Raw genomic sequence first — 26,166 nt, 5'->3', positions numbered from 1 at the left:
CGCTGCCTTAAACATTATGTTGTTTAAAAGCTAAATATTATTTTTCAAACAATATTTATATCTCACGAAAGATCTATTTTTTGTCAAGCGACCTTACACTTTGCTGCAAAAAGTGCAAGTGGTATATTTTTAGATATCTATGATTTTGGCGTCAGATCCGTAAACTGGCGTAAACGTAAAGTCCGTAATATCTGTAATGAGCAAATTGTTGTTAACCGGTTTGTTCGCGTCAGGCATTTGTAGTATCTGTGCGTCAGGAGCCCAGGAATTAAACGTTAAAAACAAACAGAGAAGAGAGAATGAATTATTTTATTGGTAGCTTGTCGGTATTTAGGGTTTTACCTAGAACTAGAAATGCTTTTATCCATTGACATTGTATATATATACGAATACGTAAGCGAAGGCGAAGCCATGTTATTACTGTATTAACCCAATGCCTCTCTGTGTATTTTAATAAATTATTTTAATAAGATGTATTTTAATAATTTATTACCAACAACTAAAGTTAATTAACCTAACAATGTATTCATAGTAAATTCTACTGTCAGATTATCTTTGAAATTATGTGAAGTTGTGTCTTACTTGGAACGGAACCTGTGTTAGTAAAAGAAACAATGAATTCGGTGGATTCTAATCATACAGATGTGGCTGCTTTGAATCCAGTTGACGTTTTCATGTCAACACCCCTTGTACAATGGGTAAGTAGTTTAGTGTGATCAATTTCGGATTATGTTTTACTGTGCTGCTCAGAGCTTCTGTGTTATTGATAATGTTTGTCTGTTCTTTATCACTAAAAGTTTGTATAGTATTTCTGCCATACCTTATTGGAAAGAACCTTACAAATCGGGCAATTTTTCTAAATCGGAGGAAAATTCATGATGATATTAAGGTTTTACCTTTTTTTTTTGTAAACAACTGTCTATACAAAAACACTATATTGAATTCGAAAATGTCTATATACATATATATTATATATGTTATGTTATATATATATGTTACTTAGCCTATTTATATTTAAAGTAAATACGAACTGTCAGGAATTTAATTTTAATTTTTATCTTACGATACCAAGCAAGAATAAAAGAAGGCAACAGTTTTAAAGTTTTTATTTGTTAGATTTTTAGTAAATGAGCCAACCGCCAAGACAAGAAGCATAAAGGCAGTTTTTTACAAAAATTTAATACAGTAGGCCCGGTCTGCAATTTATGGCAGGTGCACTCGTTTATTTACAAACTTTGGCGCACTCCATAATTTGTCCTACGCATGCCAATTAGTTAAACAATGAAACAAACTTGTATTAAATTAGGTAGGATATTCTTATGTGCCAAGGAAATGTATGTGTTTTGCAGTTTGCACGCTAAATTTGTGAATACCTTTGATCACTTGGAAAATAACCACTTTTTACGCGATCTAAGTTGGAACTGGATGGGACAGTTTATCTCTTTTGCAAAGTCTCTGATAAACCTGGGTTAAATGTGTTTTTGGATTCTGGTTACCCTATTTTGGATTCTGGTTACCAAACCACACAAATTTACTAATTGTTAGGATTAGGACAGTTTCAACCAAGTTACAAACTTAATTTGAACGAAACAAGATTGTTATTTTCCATGACTGGATAGATTAGTTTTATCTCAAATGAAGTTTTTCAAAAAAGTTAATAATCGAAGGATTAGATACAGGTTTGTTAGGCCTATGGTAAAACACATACTAATGTTATCCATAAAATATATATATATATATATATATACAGTTGTTAAACTCAATATTTCAATGTGGACCAACTTAATGGATTTTTGTTCGCAGCAACTAAAACTATGATGCGTTGTTGGTTGTAAAAGTAGGTATGACTCAATGACTCATATAAGCTATTTTGATGTTCCTATAGATTTTTAGTTTGATATCGCCGTTTAAAAAAAAAGATTTAAATAGTAATTTGAGTAGGTAAAAATATATTTTTTTGTTCATTGGGTTACATAATTTGTTTGTATTATCTGTAAAACAAAAGATTTTAAAAATTAAGTATGCTCCCACATTTACATTTTATTAAATTATATTGTATGGATCAAACTTATGGAAATTAACTTCTATTTAGATTCACTTTCTCTTAAATCGTGAGATAGAATTGGAGGATTTGGTCGATGGGGTTGCTCTTAATGAGATAATGTTACAAATGTGAGTATAACGCATCTCTACAAGTGGTACAGTACAACATAAATGTATGTGTTTCTTAGCTGTAATAATATGGAATTTGGAAAACTGTAATCTTATGTAAATGTGGCATAAATCAATATTTGTATGGTCAAAAGTACCTACAATAAATCTGCCATCCAAGTGATTTATTTGAACATACTTTTTGTCGTACTTGGTAAAAAGGTCTATCATATAATTTTTAATTATTTGATAAATTTAACATTTTTTAAAGTGATCCACGACCAACAAACATGAAAGCTAACCGAGGAGCAAGGAGTGATGTAAATTTAAACATACAGAATCTAACCATGCTTTTAAAGCATATAAAGTCATACTATGAGGTAAGCAGGTCTTTAATGGTAATTTTTTAGTGAAGCCTTTGGACAAGTAATGCCTTTTACTGTATAAACCACATTTGTATTGTCCAGTGCATGTAGTAGAGCATTTGACTTTTCAAATTTGTATTTTTAAAATTGAATTTTAAATATCACAAAAAAGATATATATATATGTATATCATAATCAATCATACGTTTTGCCAGATTTTTGTGGATAAGCCTTAGGCAGATCGCACATGTATCACTATTACCACATTTGATCACTAATACCAAGTTTTAAAGCTTCTTACCTATTTGGCTATTTGTTGTTATGTAATATGTATTTTTATATAATGAATCATCTAATATAGGACATTGGCATATAACACTGTTATAAAGTATGATACAAAAATAACAGGATATACAAGCCACAAGTTATGCTTAGGCTAAAGTTATAACTATAAAAGTATGCTCTGTATACCATAACCATATGTCATACAATTTTAACCAACAAAATAAATTTGTTATGGATTGCCTCAATATATATATGGTGCAGTTTTACTTGGCTGTTTCCTAGGTTTCGGGCAATTTATTTATTTAATGACTTTTATTGTATTTTATAGTCTTTATATTGCATTGAATTCAGCAGTGACATTTGGTTAAATTATTTGGATTTGCATTAAATTTGGAAATTTTAAGTTCATAGTGTATTAATTATGTTAATGATTATACTTCTGATTTAAATTTTACCAAACTCTTGCTGCAAATTATATACATTTATACCAAGCAAAAATTCTCTAATTGTTTGCAAATTAAATTCTGAGTAAGAGTTTGTATGAGCAATGCGTTGCGTATTATTTGGAGAAGTGCCAGCATAATACTACAATATAAACCCCACTTAAAACAAACAGCAACCATTGTGCACGGTAATGTTTTGTTTGCCTTTGATTGTAGGTCTGTATTAGCTGATGCTGACTTTCAATGTGTGTCTTGTCCACACACGTTTGATGCTTCCACGTCATTTTCCACTTAAAATGGAAAGTGCCGTTATCTTTGATTTGGTTTCCCAATATTTGAAAACTATTCCCTTATCCCATATATTACAATATTACAACTTTACCAGTTCCATAATATTTTGGACTAATTTTTGTAAATTACATCTGAAACATTTGTTACCAATTACATGGGCTAGACATATTAGAAACTTTTTGCTGTGTTTTTATATTTATCATATAAATATATATATAAGTACACGCCTTAGTAGAATTGTATTTTGTCCAACTATTGTACTTTGTAATGACTAATGTTGGTGTTTAAATAGTTAAACTGATGTTAAATTTCCTTTTGTTTATTTGATTACTCCTAAGCATTTAATCAATGTTAGTTACTTTTTGTTGTAAGTATTAAATAACAAACGCCGATCAATTGTGTGGTATAGGATCTCACTAAACTACCCTTTTGTTCGTTTCTTGTCATAAAATGTTCTTGTGTAGACTAGCGTAATATAAAGTATTTTTTTGTGGCCTCTATCCTTTGTCCGGGATTGGTTGTTAGTTGTTTGTATTACATAGTATTCAGTTCAACCAAGTACAAATATATTTGTTGTTGAATTTCCAATGACATTGACACTGACTATGTACTTTTACATGAATATGTTGCTGAAATAGTAATTAGGCTGTAATATAAAAATAAATTATTACTCATTGGTTTGCTTTTTTTCGGTCCTACTTTTTGCCAATACCTATAGTCTATATCATAGCAACAATTTTCCTTTATATTTTCTTAATTTTTCTGTATTAGGAAGTACAAAAGCAAGTGATTGTGATGTCATTACCGAAAGTTCTACAGTTGGTTCATAATGTCCGGACACCAGAGGGACTTGCTGAAATGCAGAAACTACTTTTACTTGTGTTGGGTTGTGCTGTACAGGTAGTTGTTTCTAATATTCAGCTTATTTTGTAGGAAATTGCAAAATAAAACTAAATGTCTTACAGTTACAAACCTGAAGATACAAAATGTGCTTTAGTCATACTTGTTTTGCTCTAAAGGTCCACAAATGTTGTGTGTTTACTGTATGTATTCATAACATCATTAATGCAACTGGTGTTATGTTGATGCGTAAATCTTAATTTGCATTTGATGAAATATTTTAATATTACAGTGTGATCAACGTGAAAGGTTTGTTGAAAAGATGAAACAGTTAACGTATGAAGGAATGGAGACAATGATGAACCATATAAAAGATGTGAGTATTTTTACATAATTATATTCATTTAATACAGCGCCGTTGATTCATATGATTCAAGGTACGCAAGCCTACCCTCACAATTTTGCAGAATCTGCAGCAACCCCTGAATTTTCCAAATGTAAAATCAATTTATCTTTTAAATGTTCCTAAAAAATACAACGTACTCTTATATGAAGAGTTTTTTATATAAAAAAGTAGGTTATAATGTAAAAGATACTTTGATAAAATACTACTTGAATAGTTTACTAGTTCAAAACGTGCTACTTAGGATACTTCGGTAAAATATTTCTCTGCCTTAGTAATAAAGTCACATAATTTGGCTTGTATGATATGTTGTTGTTTTTAGGAAAAAAATAATGCAAAACATAATATTTTTCAGATCACAGAAAACACTGATAAAGTTTTAAATCTTCAATGGGAAGAACTCGTTGAAATACCACCTGAAGATTTAGAAGAACTCACAAGGAAAATGTCGTTGCATATTCGCTCACTTGTCTCTGAACGTGACAACCAAGCTATGGTATTACCATTTGATTTTTTACCAAAAAAATTGTTATTTTGTCTGTAGCCTCAAACTTTTTAGAATGCAGGAGAGGCAAGGATAGTCAAGACATGCATTCTAACAAATTTGAGGATATTGTTTACAGATAATTGCAGTGCAGGAAATTTCAGGGTAGTGTTGATGTCACTTATAATAGCTCTTTAATGGAAAATTTTGTCTTACGGATGTTTGAAGCTCATTAGTAACAAAGTTTGCAAAAGATCAAAGAGTAAAATTAGTTAACATTTTTATATTTAAAATATTTTTATTTGTTCACTTTTAATTTAACATATAGAATAGTAAGAGTTAGCCAAGATATATTAAACCACTTATTTATAAGCAGCTGATACCATTGTAATAAAGCAATTCATATAAATATCCTCTAGGGCCTATTTGTATTATATATAATCGGCCCTAACCGTTTTATGATTAATTCATTTGAAGTTATATGTTGAAAGATATCTTAATGTACAGCAATTGATTTAAAATACAGTTGTTGTTAAAAAGGCATTTTAAACATTTAAAAACAATAAGAATACAAGTAATTAGTTCAAAGCTTCTTTCAAGTATTTCGAATATATAAAAAAATATTTCAATTCTTTAAATATATATATATTTTTTTAGTTGATTACTGACGTAACACAAGAACGGGATTATTTTCAATCTCAAGCTGGAGGTGGAAACTTGATTCGACGAGAAAGTCTTACATCACCAGCTACAAGACAACATCTCATGGTTGAGCTGAATGATTTAAAAGCAAAGTTTCGGAAAGCCAAGCAAGAGTTGTAAGTATTTTGTGGCATGAATCGTAAAAAAATTGTGAAGTTTCTTTATGGGCAAAAAGTTGCCATGCTCTGTTGGTATAGCTCATTGTTAAATATAAAATTATCTTAACAGGGACGAAAAAATTGAACAAAATATTGATCTTAAAGCAGAGATTGAAGAATTACAGACAAGTATAAGAGATATAACACAGCAAGTAAGTGTGTGACAAATTAGCAACCATTTATTGGTTAAAAAAGGCTTTACTTACTGTTATTTGCTCTTTTATGAGAAGGCATTAAATTAAAACAAACTATTAGATAGGATCTTTAATAGGAAATTGACAAAACAATATAATCTGAATGCAATATACCAGTTTTCCAGTATACCACAAAAATAACCTTGCTATCTTACAAAAAATGATTATTACTTTGTGACACTTCCTATGATTAATATCAGGCTGTGCATACTTTTATACGCTTTATGTCTAAAATATTTACACAAAATTTTGTAATTACCAAATATAGAAGTAACTGTTAACATATATAAAAAAACATTGTACTTTCATTTTAAAGATTGTATTCCCATTTTAGAAATCCATCTTAGCAACTGATGCGCGGGCAACTCGTGCGTTGCGTGATGAGAATGACATCTTGAAAGAACGTGCAACAAAGGCATCAAAACTTGAGTTCGAACTCGACATCTTAAAAGAAAAAGTTAAAGATGTTGACTTTTATAAACATCGAGTTGATGAACTTCGAGATGACAACAAGTATTATAATTTTTTAGTTTTCTGAACTCCTTTATTTTGTTAAAACAGTTTGTCAGCTGTCTGTATTTCTGTCCCATATTCCCAGTCTAATTCACACACGAATGTGCTTGATCGAAAAAACAGTGTTTGAGGTAGAACTGGAGGATATTGGGCATAAGTCCTGGCTGCACCAATAGCTGGTTTTCTGCATAGCAGTAGTTGCTCCAACCTAGTGGTCGGCAATGAGTTGTTTTAATTCTGTCAGCCTGTACAGAAAATTCGATCATTCACAAAGTTGCACACTTGGTAACTTCTGAGCATGCATGATGTGTATGAAGCTACTATAAATGGCAAACAATACAACACACCTGTTATAACTCTGACTTGCCATGTTATTTAGGAATATAAACGAACAAATGTATGTACCTTGCTTTATCCTTGCGTGGCGTAAAACAACAGTCTTATATTGTTTGTTTTCTTTTCATGCCTGCTTACAATTTACTAGAATGTTTACATTGTGAACTGTTTTCTTTATGATTTGAAATTTAGACAACCCATTAGTGAGCATTGGGTTATGTGCAATTGCTGTGAAGTGTCTTCCCCAAGGACACATAAGCCCACAGCCACAATGGTAACCTCTGGGTTAGAGGCAGACACGCCAACCACTGTGCATAACACATCAGTGATAATGACGATCATGCAGAATTCTACACGAGACCAAAACATTGGTTGAGGAACAACTTGAAGAAACTCGCACAAGACTTGATGGTTTGATGGAATCAGAGAAACGAATTGTTGAACTCAAGCGTCAGTTGCATGAGATGACACAGGTGAAGTAATAAGTCTTGATAACTTATGGGTTTAATCTTGTATTTAACAGTTTTTCTGTTTAACTTTATATATGGTGGTTTTAAATAGCTTGTATTACTAGTGTATATTGGCATATATACATATATGCCAAACTGTATAGTTAGGATTAACATGTGTTTGCAACATGGCCAAAAACAAATTAAGTATTTAAACTGTTTTTAGGAGCGTGAAAATGACCAATGTCGTATCCAAAGTTTAACTGAAATAGTTTCAAATTTGGAATTTGATAAAATGCAAAGTATGAACGAATCTGGTAACCTTGCTTATCAACTCGAACAAGCGCGTGGAAATATGGATGGTATGAGAGATTCAGAATAATAATTTTATCTTTTGTAGTTTAATCTTTTCTAGAAGCCTTGTTTGTTACCAGCATATGTGTCGAACTTCCTGACCTAACTAACAGTATTCGTTATAACCAAATTTTGGGCAATACAAGTCGCGTTGCCAATATAGCAAGGAAAACCTTGCCCGACGCATATTTATGATTTTACATATTGGCCCGCGATAAAATAAGTTTGGAAACTCCTGGTTTATAGAATAGAAAAAGCTAATTTAAAAAATATCCCTTCCTGATGATGCCTGTTGTTTTTTACAATTTTTTCGGGGTAACCATCGTTATTTTTCACAGGTGGTAGGATGTCAATATTAGATGAATCTCAAGAATCCGCTCATAATCGAGCACTGAGACTTGAAAAAGAAAACAAAAGATTACAAGCGCTCATATCCAAACATAAAGATGAATCGAAGACAAGTGAAATAACGCAGGTATTTTTATTTATTTTAAAAATTGCCATTTTGGTTTTATGCTGTTAGCCAACTCACTTTAGATACTTTGATTTGCTAATGAGTTAGATATTGACCTTTTTTTGATATATTAACAGTTGTTGCCAGGTGTATCATAAATCCGATAAAGCTGTTTTGGCAAATTTGTTTTGTGTGCTACTGCTAACGCTTTAAATCGTCTTTGTCAGAGTAAATGAATAAACAAAATAAAATCAATTTCCGATGAAGGCTATCTATATACTATAAGTCAACGCCTTTGTATGACAAATAAATTTTCCAGAAGATTTTGTTAGAGTTATTTTAATATTTTTATTCATTTAACAGGCAAGTTTACTTGAGTTAGAGAAGGAAAACCAACGTCTAAGCAACAGAGTACAACAGTTACAAGAACACATTAATAAGGTGGGTGACTTATGATATATATTACATTTCAGATCAATCTTTAATTAACACTCATTCAAATTAATGTAAACTTAATTTTAACCTATTCATTCAAGCAAGGATGTTTGGTTAGAACTTGTGAGATATTTTAAAATTTATTTTTAAACAGGAGAAACAATCAGTGTTAGACTTTGAACAACTGTCTACGGACCTTACTGCAGACAGACAGCGCCTGGAAGGCTTGTTGGAAACTTCTCGTGCTTCGTCTGATCGTCGTGTCCAGGAGATGGAGCAAGAGAACAATCACTTGGTGAAAACAATTGAATCACTTCGAGAGCGCGCCAAGATTGGAGCAAATGAAAAAGTAAAAGCAATTGAAAAAGAAAAACAAGGTAAAAAAAGAAAACAAGGTGAATTTTCAAATGCAAATTTCTCTGTTTTAATATTTATTTTTATATAAATATATATATGTTAATGTTCAAATTGAGAAATCAATTAGCATTAATATATTGGATGGTACAAAGAAAGCTTCATCTCCCTTTACCTTAAAATATTTCCAACTTGCACACAATTTTTTGGAACAATCTTAGTCAGTGGTACGCATAAAAATGGAATTGTAAATGTGTTTAAAATTCTGCTTATGCAATTCAAGTTATGCTTTAAAAAAAATAAAAAAAAATAAACTGAAGCAAGTGTTATGTTTAATATAATATTATCAAACAATTATGAGTCTTTATGACACTGTTGTGTTATTTGTAAGGTACTGTCTGAGTTGGTCCAAGATATAACAACAAAACATCATAAGTTGGAGTACGAGACAAAAAGATTAAATGAGAAAATACACGATATGGAAGACACTGTTCAGCAAGCTAAGGAAATAAACAAGGTGACTTTAACAATTTCACAGATATACTAAAGTTAAAATTGCTGCAGTTTTAGATTTTTTTTAACTGTTTATGTTTATGTAGTACCTCACAGTTTTGGCAAAAAAACAACATCAAAATAGTAAAAAACTTACTCTCAAATAGATTTATGATTTTTGTCAGAATTTATGTGAAATAGTAATGTATTATGGTGCATGAATTATTAATTGAACTTTAATATTAAGAAAAGTGTTTTAGATCAAAAAAATTTAATTAAAATTTTATTGAAAGTTAAAAATACATTTATTTAGGTTATATTTTTAATTCTTTAAAATATGTTTGTTTAAATGACATTTATAAAAAGTTACACATTTTATTTTGAGTAAAGTTTTAACCCTTTTAGATATTTCAGTTTAAATTTTTATTTTGGGTAAAACAGGAAAATATGAAATTGGAAAAACAAAATGTTGATTTGGAGAAAACGGTAAAACAGCTTGAATTAACATGCAGTAGGATGGACACGGTTGAACAATTAGCATCGGACCTGGAAGTGGAAAACAGGTGAAGATTTTAATGTCTCCTGATTGTGTTTTAAACAGTCAACAACACTTTTTTTAAAGTTGTTAGGATGTGGTTTTAAAATTCTGTAAATATTCTATGTTTACTACCAAATAAAATAAAAATGAGAATGAAAACATGTCCCATCCTACCCCACCTTACTATATCTGTCATGATATGAAACCTTGTTATAATAAAGTCATAAAAAATTACTTATTTATCCTTCCATAAGGGTCAACTGGGTTATCCTTCCATAAGGGTCAACATATCCTTCCATAAGGGTCAACAGCCATAGGGGTCATAGGGGTCTTAACATTATACCTAGACCTGTGCTAAACCAAGTTGACCTATATATCTTATTATTCATAACTTTATATTTCCTATTATTATCTTACAGGCAATTGAAGGCTCAAGTGCAAAGTTTAAAACAACTAACGCACCAACTACAACAACTGGAAGATGATAAAACCTCAAATGAGATGGAGATTACTCGTCTTAAGAGACAGGTGCTGCAGTTGTTTTATTAGCTGGATGCTGCTGTTATTTTTTGTTCCTTTTTACATCATTTACTGAATTCTCTTTTCGCTGTATGAAAATTATGACTGTGTTTTAAGGTTAAGAGGTGTTATTGTTAGAAATTATGTTATGGTAATAAATCTGATTTTGTAAATGTTGAAAAAGATCTGCATAAAAACTCTACATAATGTCTGTATGTAATAAAGTGTTGTCATCATTAACTAAAACTACTGTGTTGTCTTGTCACTTTTTGATTTCTTTTTTGAGAATATGCCATTTCTTTTAGAGTGGGCAAACATATTTATCTGCGTAATCTGTAATGTGAAACGTTTTGAAACAATTAGTAGTACATAAGTTTAATCTGTGAGTTTGGTTGAAGTTTATTATATGAAAAGTAATAGATGTTATGTGAAATTTCTTTTAGGTAAAAAACATACTTTTAGAATTATTATATTAAAATGTCAATCACGGTTTAAAATGGCGGTTTTTTTTAAAAAAAAAATCGAAAACTTTGAAAACCCTTTTCAATTTTGTCTTAATACCTCTTTGTTTGGCTTAAAGTTAGTGTTTGTTGTTTCAATTAAAATAATAGCATCTTTTTGTTTAATGTATATATACCATTTTATTCTCATATAAAGATGATACTTATATTTATATTTGAAATTAATATTATTTTCATGTTCAGGTTGAATCTTTGAAGAAAACTTGTCAAAAGATGGCGAATCTTGAGCAAGATAAACTTGAAGCAGAAAAGAACGCAATGAGATTTCAACAATCACTTGAAACAATGAAAGCTGCCATGAAAAACTCTGAAAAAATGGAGGTGATGGAGTGTGTTTTGCTAATTTTAATTTATAGTAATTTATAATCTGCCTCCTTTTATTATTTAGATGTAATTTATAAAAAAAGGTGTTTAAGTGGTAGATTGTAAAAATTCTCAAGCAAATTTAGAAATACTACCATTTAAACGTAGCACTACCCTGAAAACACTACTGCTTTAATAAGATCCATTCGGTGGAAATTTACTTTATAAAAATTGTACATCTTGTATACTTAACATGTATGTTGTATCAGGTTGTGCAAATGGAGTTAGAAAGTGAATTGGAACGAGTGAGGTCACAACTCGAAGTTCACAAAGAGAGGTTGGTCATTCGGGAAAAAGAAATAAATGAGATCGAAGTTGAAAATGAGGAGGTATCGTAATTTATTCAATCTAAACATTGTAAATTTATAGACAGTAGGGTTGCGTTTTTACAGGCTGTGGGATAAGATAGGATACCGTTACCACCTAAATCCTATATTTTGGACTGTTTTCAACAATTATCAATGTTTTTCAGGGTCTTGGGGCTATAGTTATATAATTCTGTAAATATTCTCTGTTTACCACCAAATTGGGGTAGGAAATGGAATGAAAACATGTCCCATCTTAGTCTTACTCCACCTTTCTATATAATAAAGCCCTATATAAAATACGTTTTTTTTCCTGGCAGTTGCACACCAAAGTCAATCACTTGGTGGTGTCCAACAAACGATTGGAGAGTCTTGAATCGGAAAATAATCAACTTGAAGCGGAAAACACGCGTTTAGTCTCAACAAATAAAAGGTTGACAAATGAAGTGCAAAGAGTTAAGAATGTGGTTGAGGTAGGAATGCGAAACTGCTGTGAAATTGAACATTTTCAAACCTAATATCTTTGTATAGATAAAAACAACCGAGTTTGAAGAATCCTTGGAAAAAATTACAAATCTGACGCGTCATAATAAAGTGCTGTGTGCTGAAACTGAGGAGTTACGAGTCACGGTGACTCGGCTAAATAATACGGAAGTTGAACTAAAGAAGTTACAAACACAACAAGCAATTGAAAAGTTGGTATTTTTTACTTTCTTGATTTTATGTATGTATTTAACAGTCATCATAATTGAGTGGAAAAAGAATTTTTTTTGTGTTAATAATTGTTGTGCTAATGTACTTAGATTTTTTAAAATTATTAATTGTTAGTAGTATTTATTGCGCACCAAACTATATATTGACATTTCATTTTCAATAAAATCTGAAGATAAATATTGTTTTCACTGCTGCCAAATATTTAAATAGAAAAGTTGCATACTAAAGTACGCAAAAGTTTTGGAATAAAATGTATACTTTGCTTTTATACATTCTTTGATTTTCATTTACTTAATGTTGACAGTTATTTTGTTTTATGTTTTTCTTCTCATATTAAAGTATTTATACCTACATTTAAACACATAATATCGGATACTCTAAAACAGTTCAAAATAACTTAATCTTTTGTAGACGAACGCTGACTCAGCTTAGAGAAGATCTAGTAAGCGAAAAATTGACGAGTCAGCAAAGATTGACCCAACTTGAAAGCTTAAATACGGAGTTGCAAAAGATTGGTATCAGTCAAGATGAATTACAAAACCTTGACACTGCCGACAATGATAAGTATGTTGGGTTTTCAATTGTAGAAATTTATTTTGCTGGTTATTATATTTGTTTTATTTAATTTTTAAACTTTTGCTGCCAAGCAAATAGAAATCTAAAATCGCTTGTTTTGTAAATCATTTTTCATATTGACGTTTTAACATCCTATTCAGTTTGCCTTGCGACAAAAATATTTTTTTTAGAAAGTGTTTTAGGTTTACTTATTTAGGTTTACTTAAGCACTTTTTTAAAATATGGTATAAAATATGTCCTATTATCCTACATACCATTGTGGTTTAAACTTTGCAGGCGTTTTAAAGCCCTCGAATCAAAACTGGATTCAACCTTGAAAAAATCACTTCAAGCAAAAGAAGAAAAAATCGAGTCTTTAGAAGCGAGATTAAAAGAGTCGGTTAACCTCAATAACAAACTACGATCTGATATCAAGGTAGGATGATGTACGTTCAATGCGTTTAATTCTCATGAGTGTGATCTTTTTAAATAAAAAATTGTTGATGTTAAATTCGTTACGTCACGTTTTGAATTTATTTTTAACGCTTTGTTTTTTCATAAATTTTGATATCTTCACATGATTTAGTTCTTCACCAGATTCTGTTGAAATGTAAGTTCAAACTATGCTGCTCACTAATTAGCAGGTGTTAAATATCATGCTGTCATTGACACAGTTGAAGATGTTTTTTTACAAATTGATGCACGGTGCATTTAACACCAGAGAGAACCAATTTGCACGCTAAGATATTAACTTTAAGTCTGAATGAAGTTTATTTATTCCACATGCATGATATTCATAACCTGGTGAAATGTCAATCAAAATTTAACATTTTACTGCACAATGCCAAAAACTACATTTCGTTAAACTAAATTTCAATAAGCAAATTTTTATTACAAATGTAAAATAAAAACCTTGTAACAAATTTACTTGGGTAACAGCTTATACCACTTATTTGATTAGTAAAATATTTTTCAGTTTTCACATCAAGATTTTGGTACCCTTACCAGGTAGCTTTTATCAGGGTAAAACAACGATTTTAAACTATAAACTTGAATTATTAAAGACCTAAATAGAGTCTGTATGAAACTTGAAACATCCATAAATTTGCCAGAATAGCTGTTTCAGATTTATGAAACATGAAACATCCATCGCCACTGTATTTTGCGTGAATAAGAGTTGTTAGAGTAAATTGGGTTTTCTAAGAGCAATGTGTTGATTTAAAAAGTACTTGAATAAAAATATTAATTTTCACACCTAAATATTAAACTCTGGTAAATATTTATTAAATGTCATTGTGGATCAAATATGGTTTTTTCTTCTTTAGATAAAATTTCATTAGCGGAATTCTATGTTTTTTCTTCTTTGGATAAAATTTGATTAGCAAAATTCTATGTTTTTCACATCAGGGTTTAAAACGTGATTATGAGTCGATGTCGCAACGACTGCAGGAAGAGATGGTTGTAGTGGATGGTAACCAACCAAAAGGTGGCAGCAGAGGGTCAAGTGGGGGAGAAATATTTAAAATTAAGGATCATCTCATCAGTGTTGAACGAAAGGTTTGGTTTGTAATATAATTTATCTTTTTAAAATGTTAATGTAAAAGATTGGTTGTTATGTCTGGTGTAAATTGGGTAATTAACTTATGTGAAAGGCGTTGGGGCAAAGTGGTCGGTGCACTTTTCTCTTAATTGAGTTCAAGGGTTCAAGGCTCAACGCTACCATTGTGGGCGTATGTGTCTTTTGGCAAGATACTTAACGACAATTCCTCCAACCCAGTGGTCACTAATGGGTTGTCCAAATTATCAGCCATACAGTACCAAAAAAGTAAAAAATCTTTCCAATTTATTTATCCACAAAATTACATACAAGGTAACTCGAAAGCAGGTTTATAATACAGATCGGATGTGTTATAACGAATGTTGTTACCCACATAAAGAATAAATAAGTTATTTTCATTCTTTTTAAATTTTCGTGTAAATTAATAAATACCTTAATTGATTCATTCGAAGCATTCTATTTTAATAAAAGCTCGTTAAAAATAATTTCTTTAACCCAACTTAAGCTGTGCTATTTCCATATATGGCCTGCAAAAGTTAAATTAAAAAAAAATCTTTTTTGTGAACCAAAAAAAATTTGCCACCTATGGTTTGATACAAGTGTTGTAAAAAATCAACTATTTCTTTCCCTTGTGCAGAATGCTACATTATTAGCGGATAATGCTGCTATGAAATCATCATCGCAAGATTTACAATCTCACGTCAAATCACTTCAATCTCAAGTTTCAAATCTTCACAAACAACAAGATAGATTACAAGAGAGCAATGACAGCTTGCAAAAACAATATGCAAAGCTGCAGGTAAAAAGTGACAAATATAAAATGAACTTGTTTTGTTTTAATTTATATAAAATATATATAAACTAAAATCTTTTGTCATTAATAACTTCAATCTTGCATGGCATATTTAGTACTTACAATAGCAGAGAATATTGTGCAGTTTTCATATGGTTGTTATTTTTCTAACTATTCAGGTTGAAAATTCCACACTTCAGTCCAAATGTACATCACTCATACAGCAGAATGCAGTTGCTTCATCCGCTCAAAATAATGTGGAATCCACAAAAGCTGAGCTCAATCGAAAGCTCATGCTTATTACTAAAGAAAAACAACAACTTGAAAAAGATAACGATGATTTAACTGTGTTGCACGAGCGCCAGACGATGGAGCTAGAGGGAGTAATGCAAGATCATCAGAAATTAAAACAACTTTGTCAACAACTCCGTAATGATGTAAGGTGTTCTTGTTTGTGTTTTTAAAATTTATATGCATTTTTTGTTTTTGTTAAATATATATAATTTTTTTTTTTTTTAATTTTTATTTCAAAAACTTAATTTCTTGGTAATAACCAGACATAACATTTAAGAAATAAAAGAATATTGCAAACTGAAATTTAAAATGATTGAATTTACACCAAATATAAATACTAAAAATATATTTTAGAACAAGGACCTTGAGGCCAAGTACAATGAATCACTGATGAGAAGTAAACAAGATCTTAATTTAAGAAAAAGTGAAACTTCACTTACATCACAAGATTTAGAAGCATTGAAAGAAGCTCATGACAAGTTTGTTTCAATTTTTAAAATCTAAATACAGTTGCACTGTTTTAATTTTTTTATTTTTTTAACTTTTTTGTTGATAAAGTATGATATAAACCCTACTAGGCTGCTAAACTATTTTGAAGAAGCAAAAAAAAACAATATAAAAATGAAATTGTAGCTTTCACCTAAACTTTTCTGGAATTGTTGTGGTCCTCCTTATGATTTGTGGCCCATCTCTTTTAGATACGAAAATTAAACCAGAAATCTTTCCTGAGTTAAAGGTTTTACACTGTAATAAAAATGTTGGTTGTATTGGGCTTTAATTTTAAAATGATTTGAAAGCAATGGAAAAACTGTAATGATGCACAAAGGAATTAATATTTTAGGAATGCCATTTGTTGCATTGCATTTCCAGTATTAAATTGGGAATATATAGCATTTTACGTTCTATGTTTAAATCATTCTTCTTTAAAACTAGGTTAAACAAATCGTACAAGAATGTATATGCTGAGTATGAAGATTTACAATCGGACCACTCAACATTAAAGACAGCGCACAACAGAATGAAGATTGAATATGCAAAGTTAGAAGCTGAAACAACAGATATTAAAGTATGCATTAATTTCCATGGGCGTCAAACTTTTTAAAATGTAGGGGAGGCAGGGATAGTCCAACACACAATCCTGTGAAACTAATCTAACTTAAAGGTTGTAATGTTACTTATTTATGCAGTGTAGCAAATTCAAGTGTAGGCCTGCCCTCCCTTCCATATGAGGCCTGCCTATCGCGTTTGTGCACATGTCTATTACAGAGCAGTAATGTTAAATTATGTAAAAATTGTTTACTTAATTGTTAATTGAAGCTGTGTGTTTGCATGGTGTAGCAGTCACAAGCAATGAATAAAGTATGCGTTAAGATTTATATACTTTAGTATTTCAAGCTAACTGTTGTTTACACCTTTGTTAATAACTGAAATAAAAAAATGAAAATATGTCATGTCATATAATTACTGTAATAAAACTTTTGGGAAATATTTAAAAATAAATATTTAACAAAAGAAAGTCTAATTTTTCTTTAGTTTTGACCATTTTTAATTTTTTCTGTAGGACCATAACCAACAGTTGGACATTGCGACAGCGAAATTATCCAATCGTTGTGAAGTCCTGATGCAGTTGAAGGGAAATCTTGAAGATGAAAATCGACATCTGCTCGAACAAATCAGTCGACTCATGTCACAAAATGAAGAACTTTTATCACAAGCATTGGAGGGAAAAGATCAGATTTATAGCGAGCAGAAACAATACAAGTGAGAATGTTGCTAAATTGTATAAAATGTTTTTGTGACTTACATCAGAACTATAAAAATGGTAATTAAAATGTTATTTTTTTAAATATTTCATTTTGAAAATTTTGGTTATGCTTAAAATAGAGAAAAAATACTGTTAGCATTTTGTAGTTGAGCTCAAATCTGCTGTAACAGTTTCAAATTTCCTTGGTACTTAATAGATAAAATCTAAAATGTAATAACGCCATATTTTTGTAGTGAACGAATGCAAGAGATACGAAGACAGAAAGAAAAATTAGAAGAAAAGATAATGGATTTGTATCGTGCACCCGGTCATTCACCTGCAAAGCGCAAAGGTTTGTTAATATCATTTTGTTTTTAAATTAAGAAAAAAAGTAAAAAATGAAAAAGGGTGGTAAAAAAAAGTTATTTTTTAGGATTTGGCACAACGATTAAGAAAAAGTTTCAAAGTCTTGGTAAAAACAACGATGCACGACGGCGTAAAGATGGTTTGCCACCTTCAACATCGGCAACAACTTTAACTCATTATGACTCAGCAAAACTAGCGTCGGACACGACCTCAGAAACTGCTTTGTCATCGTCCGCCAGTGCTGCTCAGCATGACTCAGCATCAGTTGGTTCAAATGAGTGGGCAGAAGACACTCGACGAGATTCTGGTGAATATTTTGTATGTAGTCAAGTAATTGTAGTTCACCAATCTTGTAGTGCCGAATAATTTGAGAGCATAGTTCAATTATTCTTATGTGTTGCCGTTAAGAAGTAGATGCCTAGATTTTAGAGAAGCCCTTCGGGTAGTTAGTGTCAGGTAATTTACACACCCCCTTCATTTCTCACTTATACACACCCCGCTGTTACGGCCAATCTCATTCTTAGCAACGTCGAAAACTCGCCAAATGAAACGTAATATGAGTTTATTTAATCACCTGAGGCGTATCTACCCTGCTCAAAACAAAGGATCTTATTCATGTAAGCATTGCATGGTGCACGGGTGGTGCAGATGCAGACGCATGCGTTCAACATATCTTGCACAGATCATCTCTCTTTTATTATTATTATGCATGGGTGTTATATTGTTTTATTAAATATATTTAAGTTTTGCCATGGTTATGATTTTACGTGTAATAAATTCCGGGAATCTTATCCTGATCTGCTGCTCATATGGCACGACGGTTCTTGTGTAAAGAAATATAGTAAGAATCTGGTTATGATTTCTGGATGATTATGTTACATGATGCATGTTGATAGGTTTAACAAGCTGTATGCTGCATTTATAGATATTTACACTTGAATCATATAGTGTCTTTTGTGAATCATAAAAATTGGCATGTTGTCGGTGATTTTAAACTGTAGTCAATTATTTTGGAAAATGGAAATGAAAAGATAGTTATTATATAAGATGTCTTGTTTTCATGTACTTAACTAATACAGTGGTTTTGCAATATTTTTTTTATTTTTACTTTTTTTCTATTACTTTTTAGTTGATGGCAAAACATCTGGTGAATCAAAAGAAACAAAACGTCGATCAAAACTTGGTCAGATGGCTTATTCAACGAATGCAATCAATCAACTAAGTGTTGCACCACCTACTCAAACTACAGACTTAAGAACAAGCAATTCTTCCATCAAAAGTATTATTAATATTATTTTTTTATAGTAGTTGGGGAAGACACACCTTTAGCACATAATATCTAAATATCCCAATCGTATTTCAAACTATTAACAAAGGTCTATAGCAGTCGTAAGTATGGTTTTAGAATTCTTTGAATGTTCTTTGTTTACTACCTAATTGGACAAGAAAATAGAAGGAAAATGTGTCCCATCTTTCCCCACTCTACTATGTTGTTGCTGCCAGACTTATTATATTATTAAGCAAAACTCTTCTGGAAGTTTATTACTTTGTCGACCAGTGCACTTGAAAGTTATTGTTATTAGATGAAGACGGCCTGAATGGTATGTCCAAACATTGCTCAGAAAAGTAATAAACTGCCAAAAGAACTCTTAAAGTTTAAAAGTAGTATAGTAGGGTGGGATAGGACATCTTTTTATTCCATTTTTTCATCCAATTTGGTAGTAAACAAAGAACATTCGAACAAATTATAAAACAGTTTCCTCAACACTTTCATAGACCATTGTTAAATTTTTACGATTATGTTATTTGGAACACCGTTGAGTTATTTGGTTAATATGTGCTAAAGGTGTTCCATCTTATCCCAACCTACTATACATATGTTCAAATTAAAAATTCTAATAATTTTACATCTTATGGTCAACTTTTAATTTTTTTGTCGAATATGTCTTCAAAATTGTAACTATTTTTTTAAAATTAATTTTTGTGTGACTGATCATAAAGTAAACCTTAAAAACTGATATTTAACATAATTTTTTTTTCTGCTTTTAGTTGCTCAAAATCGTGCGTCATCATTTTCACATCAGAAGCCCCTCACTAGTTCTACTGGGGATCTCTCCCTTCCAGGTTCGTTGGTTTGATTTACTTTATCTACATTATCTTCCATTACCTTAACTACTATTAGGCATATTGTGAATTAAATGTAACTTGCTTTATCGTCGCGTGGTGAAAAACAACAGTTCTTATAACATTATAGCGCTAGTGTTCTGTATCATACACCCTTATGTCCACTTACAAGTTTCTACTGTATGTAACTTTGTGGGTGTGTTTTTTTTATATATGGATGACAATTTGGACAATCGAGTAGTGACCACTGGGTTGAAGAGTTTGCTAATCATTGTCCTGCCCAAAGGAAAATCTGCCTGCAACTGTAACAGCGACATGCCTTGAATCTATAATCTCTGGGTTATAGGCGTGGTAGCCACTTTGCTACAGTGCTGAAAATTAATCTTTAGTGGCTCATATTTAACAGAATTTAAATTAGTCTTAAGAATTCAGTAAAAGCGTTCTTCAATCGATTGGGTATCAAAATACCAAGAATGTTATTGAGTTTAGTGCTCAGTAAAAGACCACCATATACATAGCAATTACTATAATTAGTTTCCATTATACAAAAATAAAATAGTAACAAGTTTTTAAACTTTTGCAGCAAAACCAGAGAAAGAAAGCCCTCATGCTCCAAGGAGAGTGAACCTTGATCTTTCACATAATGGAGAGAAAATTTCTTTGAAGCAATTTCTAAAAGAAGATTCAACAAAACACCAGGTAAAGCAATAAAAGAAAAGCTGTTTACAATAAGGCAGTTAGTTATTTGTGCTTGTTTTGTTGAAATAATGGGCAGTTAATTTTTGTGATTTTTTCCTGTTTATAATGCTTGCCAGTCGGCATTCAATAATAAGCTGTGATACCCCTGGTAAAACTTTTTTGGAACAAAGGGAAAGCCCGTCCCTTATAAACGATCACCTGACAAGCAGCGGCCAATCAGAGCAGCGAGTTGGACGACACCTCGTCGTAACAAATCCCCATCGTGGTTTGAGGATGAACACACCCCACCTGCACCCAACAACAAACGACCCCCTTCGCTTGATCTTACCTCGCTCGTTGAAACTCCCGAGAAGTCAAGTTTGAGTGTAAGCCTAAAGAAAAGTCCGCGGACCCCAAACTCACCCACAAAGAGTCCAACAAGCCTTGCTGTTATCAAAGTTCAAGAGAAAGAAGACATGAGTGAGAATGAAAAAAGGAATTTAAAAAAAGAAACCATGGTGTTCGTGGTTCGATCACACAGCGATATTGGGAAGGTGCAAACACTTGTGTTGGTGTGAAAGCTCAACTAATCCCAAACAAACTTATTTACAAACTTTTTGCTGTTTTAAACTATAAACCAGCGATATGCTCATTCATACTTTGGACTACCATTGGCTTCTTTTTAGTTTTGTTTTATTAACAATTTGTAGCATTTGAACTGTTTGTTTAGTTTAGAATGTCTTTGATTAGTTTATAAATAGCAGAAGGCAGTTGTTATGCTAACCTTGTCTCCCACACTTACAACACACGTTATAAATACAAGAAACTGAATGATTGTTTTAGGATCGTGATGATTCTCAGAGTGAAAATGAAGTTATAACACTGGAGCAATTTCTTCATGAAACTTACCGTGCCGACTTTAAACTCAGGCTACTGGTAAAACTTCCGCACAAAATGCATAACACATGGGTGTCACATACACTGTCACGTCACGTTTTACTTTTGTTTGCAAAAACTGGTGCTAAGATATACTTAATTTTAAATACTAATTTTTCAAGATACTTTGATAAAAAAAATTGCTGATGTTTATTGTTTACCCCATTTTTCTTTACTCCACACTTGTTTGTTGCATGCTGTTGTTTAATTTACATTGCTGTGAATGTTTTAGTTTGGTTTTATTTATCATAAAAATGTGATGTGAAATAACCTTACACATTGCTGTTTATGCACAACTGAGTTATTTTAACTAACATGGTATTTTTTTCGTTTAACTAATGTTGAATTTTTTCCAGGCAAAAACCGGAGATTCTTCGTCAGTTGTTCTTCGTTCGAATGTCTCCCCTCGGCAGCGACCAATGAGCATGAACGTCAAACCTGAAAGTCCCAGTGGTTCCATGTCAGCAGTGCAGAGGCTCGATACTTTAGTAGGAAGTCCATCCTCAGGACCCCATGCTGTTCCACGCCCTGCTCCCAGGTCATCACCCAACGATACCACCTTCCGATCCTTCCCCGGCAACGTTACACTTCGCTCTCGTGCATCTGGAACCACCACGAACCAACAGCGACGACCAACCTCGGCCTACTCACCCTTCAGTAGTAATTCGAGGGCGATAATGTCCAACGAGATATTTTCCCGTGAATTGACGTCTACACCAATTTCCTCAAAGACGGTTGATGGCCCAAGCGTAAGTCCGATAATATCCGAAAATTCCCAAACACCGAAGAGACGTGATGTACCTCCACCAGACACACCTTCAGCACCAAGCCCGATAAGACGGGACGTCCCACCTGATATGCCCGTTCAACCAAGGAGACCAAGATCCGTGGTTCCACCATCTCCCACAGACCAGGTTCGATCCCAGCCACGACCCGCAACACCAAAGAGAACGACTCCTGAAGAGAATGAACAGAGTACGTTGTGGTACGAATATGGCTGCGTTTAAACATTGCACTGTTTTTGTTCCTTTTAACTAACATCAACAATTTCTTGATTGTGAAAACGTATTATGTTACTAAGTAGAGAATTTTATTTTTTATACAGTAAATATTCTAATTAGTTGCACTGTCCGATCACCCATCACTATTTCTGATGATCAGTGACTATTTGATGTTGATTTTTAAATTAAAGCCAAATGGTTGGTCTTCCTCATTCCAGTTACACAATCACACCGATTGCCTTTTCCCACCAAGCATACGCCTTTAACTGTGAATTCACTGTTCAATTGTAGTGCCTTTTACGCGTTTTAACCATGTTTTCAATCAAGTATGAATGAAATTGTATATACTTACGACCCATTTTTGCGTAGTACAGTGGATCTGTTTTGTATTTGATCCAATATTCTAGTGTTCCACATATGTTACGGTGATTGCTCTAATTCTCACTGTGGCTTTGAGTCGGTTACCGTAGAAATTATCGTGTTAATTCTTTACAACAAGAGCATGAAATGAGTTGTGCCTTCGTTACTACATCAGGAATTAAAATAAACGTAGATGGCGCGTGTTTTTCTTGTTAAGTATTCATACTATAAATATTTACGCTACATTGTTTTGGTGGTAGCATAAAACACGCCATATTCATCCACGTATTAAGTGGTTGTATCCGTACCACAGTGGTTAAAGCGACCATCATAAAATAAGGATACCATCACGTTTAATATCCGATGTTATGTAACTTCATTTTCTCTTCGTGTGGCGAGGCAGCGACCGTCTTTACAACACAAAAAGTCCATTGGGTTGAAGCATTTGCCGAGGTGTGGGTTGCTCAAGGATATTCATTTGTCCACAATTGTAGCAGCGCTGAGCTTTGAACTTGTAACCTGTAGGTTAGAGACAGTCACCCAACGTTTTTTATCGTTAGAACCAAAATACGAAATACCAATCAGAAATAACAATTGTATACAACTATTACTGCATACGATTGCAGTCATTCAGTCCTATATATACATATAGTAGGGTGGGGGAAGATGAGACACGTTTCATTATATTTTCTCAACCTGTTTGGCAGTAATCAAAGAGTATTCACCGAATTATTGAGAAATATGGGATATAGATGCTACCGATGTCCCACCTTACCCCACAGTATTGTACTCGCCTAGTGGTCGTAGAAGGTTTGATGAACTTGTATAAAAAAAATTGATGTCAAATTCGAGCAATAATCAATATTGTTCGCATATTTGAATTCTTAATTTAAAAACGACAGCACACTGCTAGAAATATATTGTGGAATTTCAAAAATTATACACTGACAGAAATTCAAAATTGAGTTTATTGATTGAAAAAATAATTTCTAAATATAATACTGTGGGGTAGGATGGGACACTTCTAGGTCACAATATCCAAATATCCTAATCTTGTTTTGAATAATTAGCAACGGTCTGTAGGAACGTATTAAGTATACGGTTTATAATTTTATATTGTTCTTTGTTTACTTACTACCAAATGGGACGAGAAAATAGAATAAAAAGGTGTCCCATCTTTCCCACCCTACTATATCTATACCAGTGTGGTCTGTGGTGAGATTGTTAACACAGGATACTGCTATAAAAAGTACCAGCACATGAGTATATATTATGTTATTTTTTTGTGTTTTTAACCATAACTTGCAATGTAACAGTCTGTTTTCAGTGGCTTGTACTCATATCGAACGATATTATCTATTTCAGACAACACGAACAGGTTTCCCAAAGGAGTTATAACTACGCTTACTTAGTCGATATTTACTTACCCTCTGATGTAGCCGTTACACTAGAGGTTCGTGTAGCTGTTGACTACAGCTATCTTTACTTGGATCAGATCTTTTTGTCATTCCAGCGTCAGGCGTGCTAGTAAAGCTCATGTGTACAGTTGCAGGTTTGGACGCTGGATTGTATGTAGAAAGAAGTTTTAGACTTATTGTAAAAAAATAATTCAATAAACCATTTAATTGCAGATAAGACAACGTTTAAAAAGTTAAAAAAACATTACCAGTTGTGTTTTGTATATAGTATGAAGATGGGACACCTTTCGCACATAATACCCAAAAATATCCTGATCGTTTCTTAAACAATTAACAACGGTTCATTAGAGTCGTGAGGATACAGTTTTATATTTCTTGAATTTTCTTTGTTTACTACTAAATGTGACGAGAAAATAGAATAAAAAGGTGTTCCATCTTCCCCACCCTACTATAACTTAGCAGCGATTGTGTTTTTTATAAAGAGATGACTGTTATTTTTAAGATTTAAGATATATATATATATAGTTCAACACGGTATTATAAAAAGAATCTTAAAGATATTGAAAGTCAGTCATTGATCTAAGGCAAAGACCATACGAACATGGAAATTAATGTTTTTTTTAACTTTTAGTTTGGCAGTTGCGGGCTACAAATCAGTTTTCCTTATCTTCTTCATTTTGGATTACTTTTAAATTATGTTTGTGTTTTAAACATAGAAATCTAAAGATATAAAAGGCCAAATGACCTTTTTTTACTTCTCGAGCTCGATCATGAATAAATGTCACTTGTTTTTTTCTTGCGTGGCGACAATGACCAGTAAAATTGTCATTCTGTATACTTTATGCTGGAATCACCGAAGTATTTTGTACTCTTGCTCAAGCGTGACAAGTAAATGAACCTTGAATTCATAAGAAAAACAAAATAACTCGAATATTTATCTTTTAGCATGTACAGGGAGGTAACTGTAGCGCATTGTAATGAATATGGTCCACGTAACAACCCGTCGTGTAATTTGACGTCGAATTTCTTTCTTTAATTCTATGTTTTAGAAGCGTCGTACTTTGTACTGTTAAAGTTTGTGTTACATCACGGTCACGTGTATTGTCGCTCGTTTCTCTACGTAACTAATATACAGATCTCACCACAAAACAGATAAGCAACCGAAGCTATAGCTGCGAAGCCAAGTTATAGCCCGGAGGTTTTACTTTTGTAAAATCGTTTATGTACGCTGTCAATCTGAGGCAAAGTTATAGAAAACATGCCCTTTTCGAACACACAATACCTGCATTGGACTACTAGTACACTGCGTTTCTTCGACTCTGATACGCGCATGATCAACGACCACAGCCAGACACCAGTTGTTCGACGTAACCGGTAATTGCAATCGCCTATCAGTTCAACGATCATATTGTTCTATGTAGAATTTCAACTTTGTAATCAGTTCTTTGGACTTAACTTTAATGATCAACAGAAACGTAACAATCAATACCTCGAAATATTTTGGTTTTAATCAACAGATTTGAAGTCTTTATTACGTTATATAGTAGGGTGGGGGAAAGATGGGTCACCTTTAGCACATAATGTCTAAATATCCTGATAATGTTTTAAACTATAACAACGGTCTGTAAGAGTCGTGAGGTTATAGTTTTATAAATATTTGAATGCTCTTTGTTTAC

At 32.2% G+C, this 26,166-nt stretch overlaps 1 protein-coding gene and 1 non-coding gene across 2 annotated transcripts; both read left to right on the top strand.

Annotated features, from left to right (window-relative positions):
* Nucleotides 1-530: 530 nt before the first annotated feature.
* Nucleotides 531-23,275, top strand: LOC100185234 (girdin). Its single transcript, XM_026836771.1, has 37 exons — nt 531-698; nt 2,093-2,172; nt 2,423-2,531; nt 4,307-4,435; nt 4,668-4,751; nt 5,134-5,274; nt 5,920-6,080; nt 6,193-6,274; nt 6,651-6,829; nt 7,512-7,638; nt 7,841-7,976; nt 8,307-8,443; nt 8,786-8,863; nt 9,012-9,278; nt 9,603-9,728; nt 10,145-10,266; nt 10,661-10,769; nt 11,465-11,602; nt 11,854-11,973; nt 12,270-12,422; nt 12,481-12,644; nt 13,075-13,227; nt 13,516-13,654; nt 14,626-14,775; nt 15,414-15,575; nt 15,749-16,006; nt 16,218-16,342; nt 16,797-16,929; nt 17,425-17,624; nt 17,862-17,959; nt 18,041-18,280; nt 18,498-18,590; nt 19,103-19,252; nt 20,023-20,097; nt 20,681-20,796; nt 20,967-21,329; nt 22,068-23,275. The coding sequence occupies exons 1-37, from the start codon at nt 615-617 to the stop codon at nt 22,716-22,718; spliced, it is 5,832 nt and encodes a 1,943-aa protein (XP_026692572.1). The 5' UTR covers nt 531-614; the 3' UTR covers nt 22,719-23,275.
* mir4128 (microRNA 4128) lies at nt 6,908-6,974 on the top strand. Its single transcript, NR_034525.1, has one exon. It is a non-coding gene; the product is annotated as a microRNA 4128 (primary transcript).
* Nucleotides 23,276-26,166: the final 2,891 nt, after the last annotated feature.

The sequence above is a fragment of the Ciona intestinalis genome, chromosome 11 (assembly GCF_000224145.3).
Source record: "Ciona intestinalis chromosome 11, KH, whole genome shotgun sequence".
Taxonomy (NCBI): Eukaryota; Metazoa; Chordata; class Ascidiacea; order Phlebobranchia; family Cionidae; genus Ciona; species Ciona intestinalis.
Note: the sequence above shows the minus strand (reverse complement) of the source record. Positions and strands in the feature narration are given on the sequence as shown.

Bases quoted from the DNA above. Each gene is read 5' to 3' on its own strand.
- LOC100185234 (XM_026836771.1), top strand. From the start codon at position 615: ATGAATTCGGTGGATTCTAATCATACAGATGTGGCTGCTTTGAATCCA. The intron at 15,576-15,748 runs GTAAAAAGTGAC...CTAACTATTCAG, and splicing joins AACAATATGCAAAGCTGCAG to GTTGAAAATTCCACACTTCA. The intron at 16,930-17,424 runs GTATGCATTAAT...TTTTTTCTGTAG, and splicing joins CTGAAACAACAGATATTAAA to GACCATAACCAACAGTTGGA.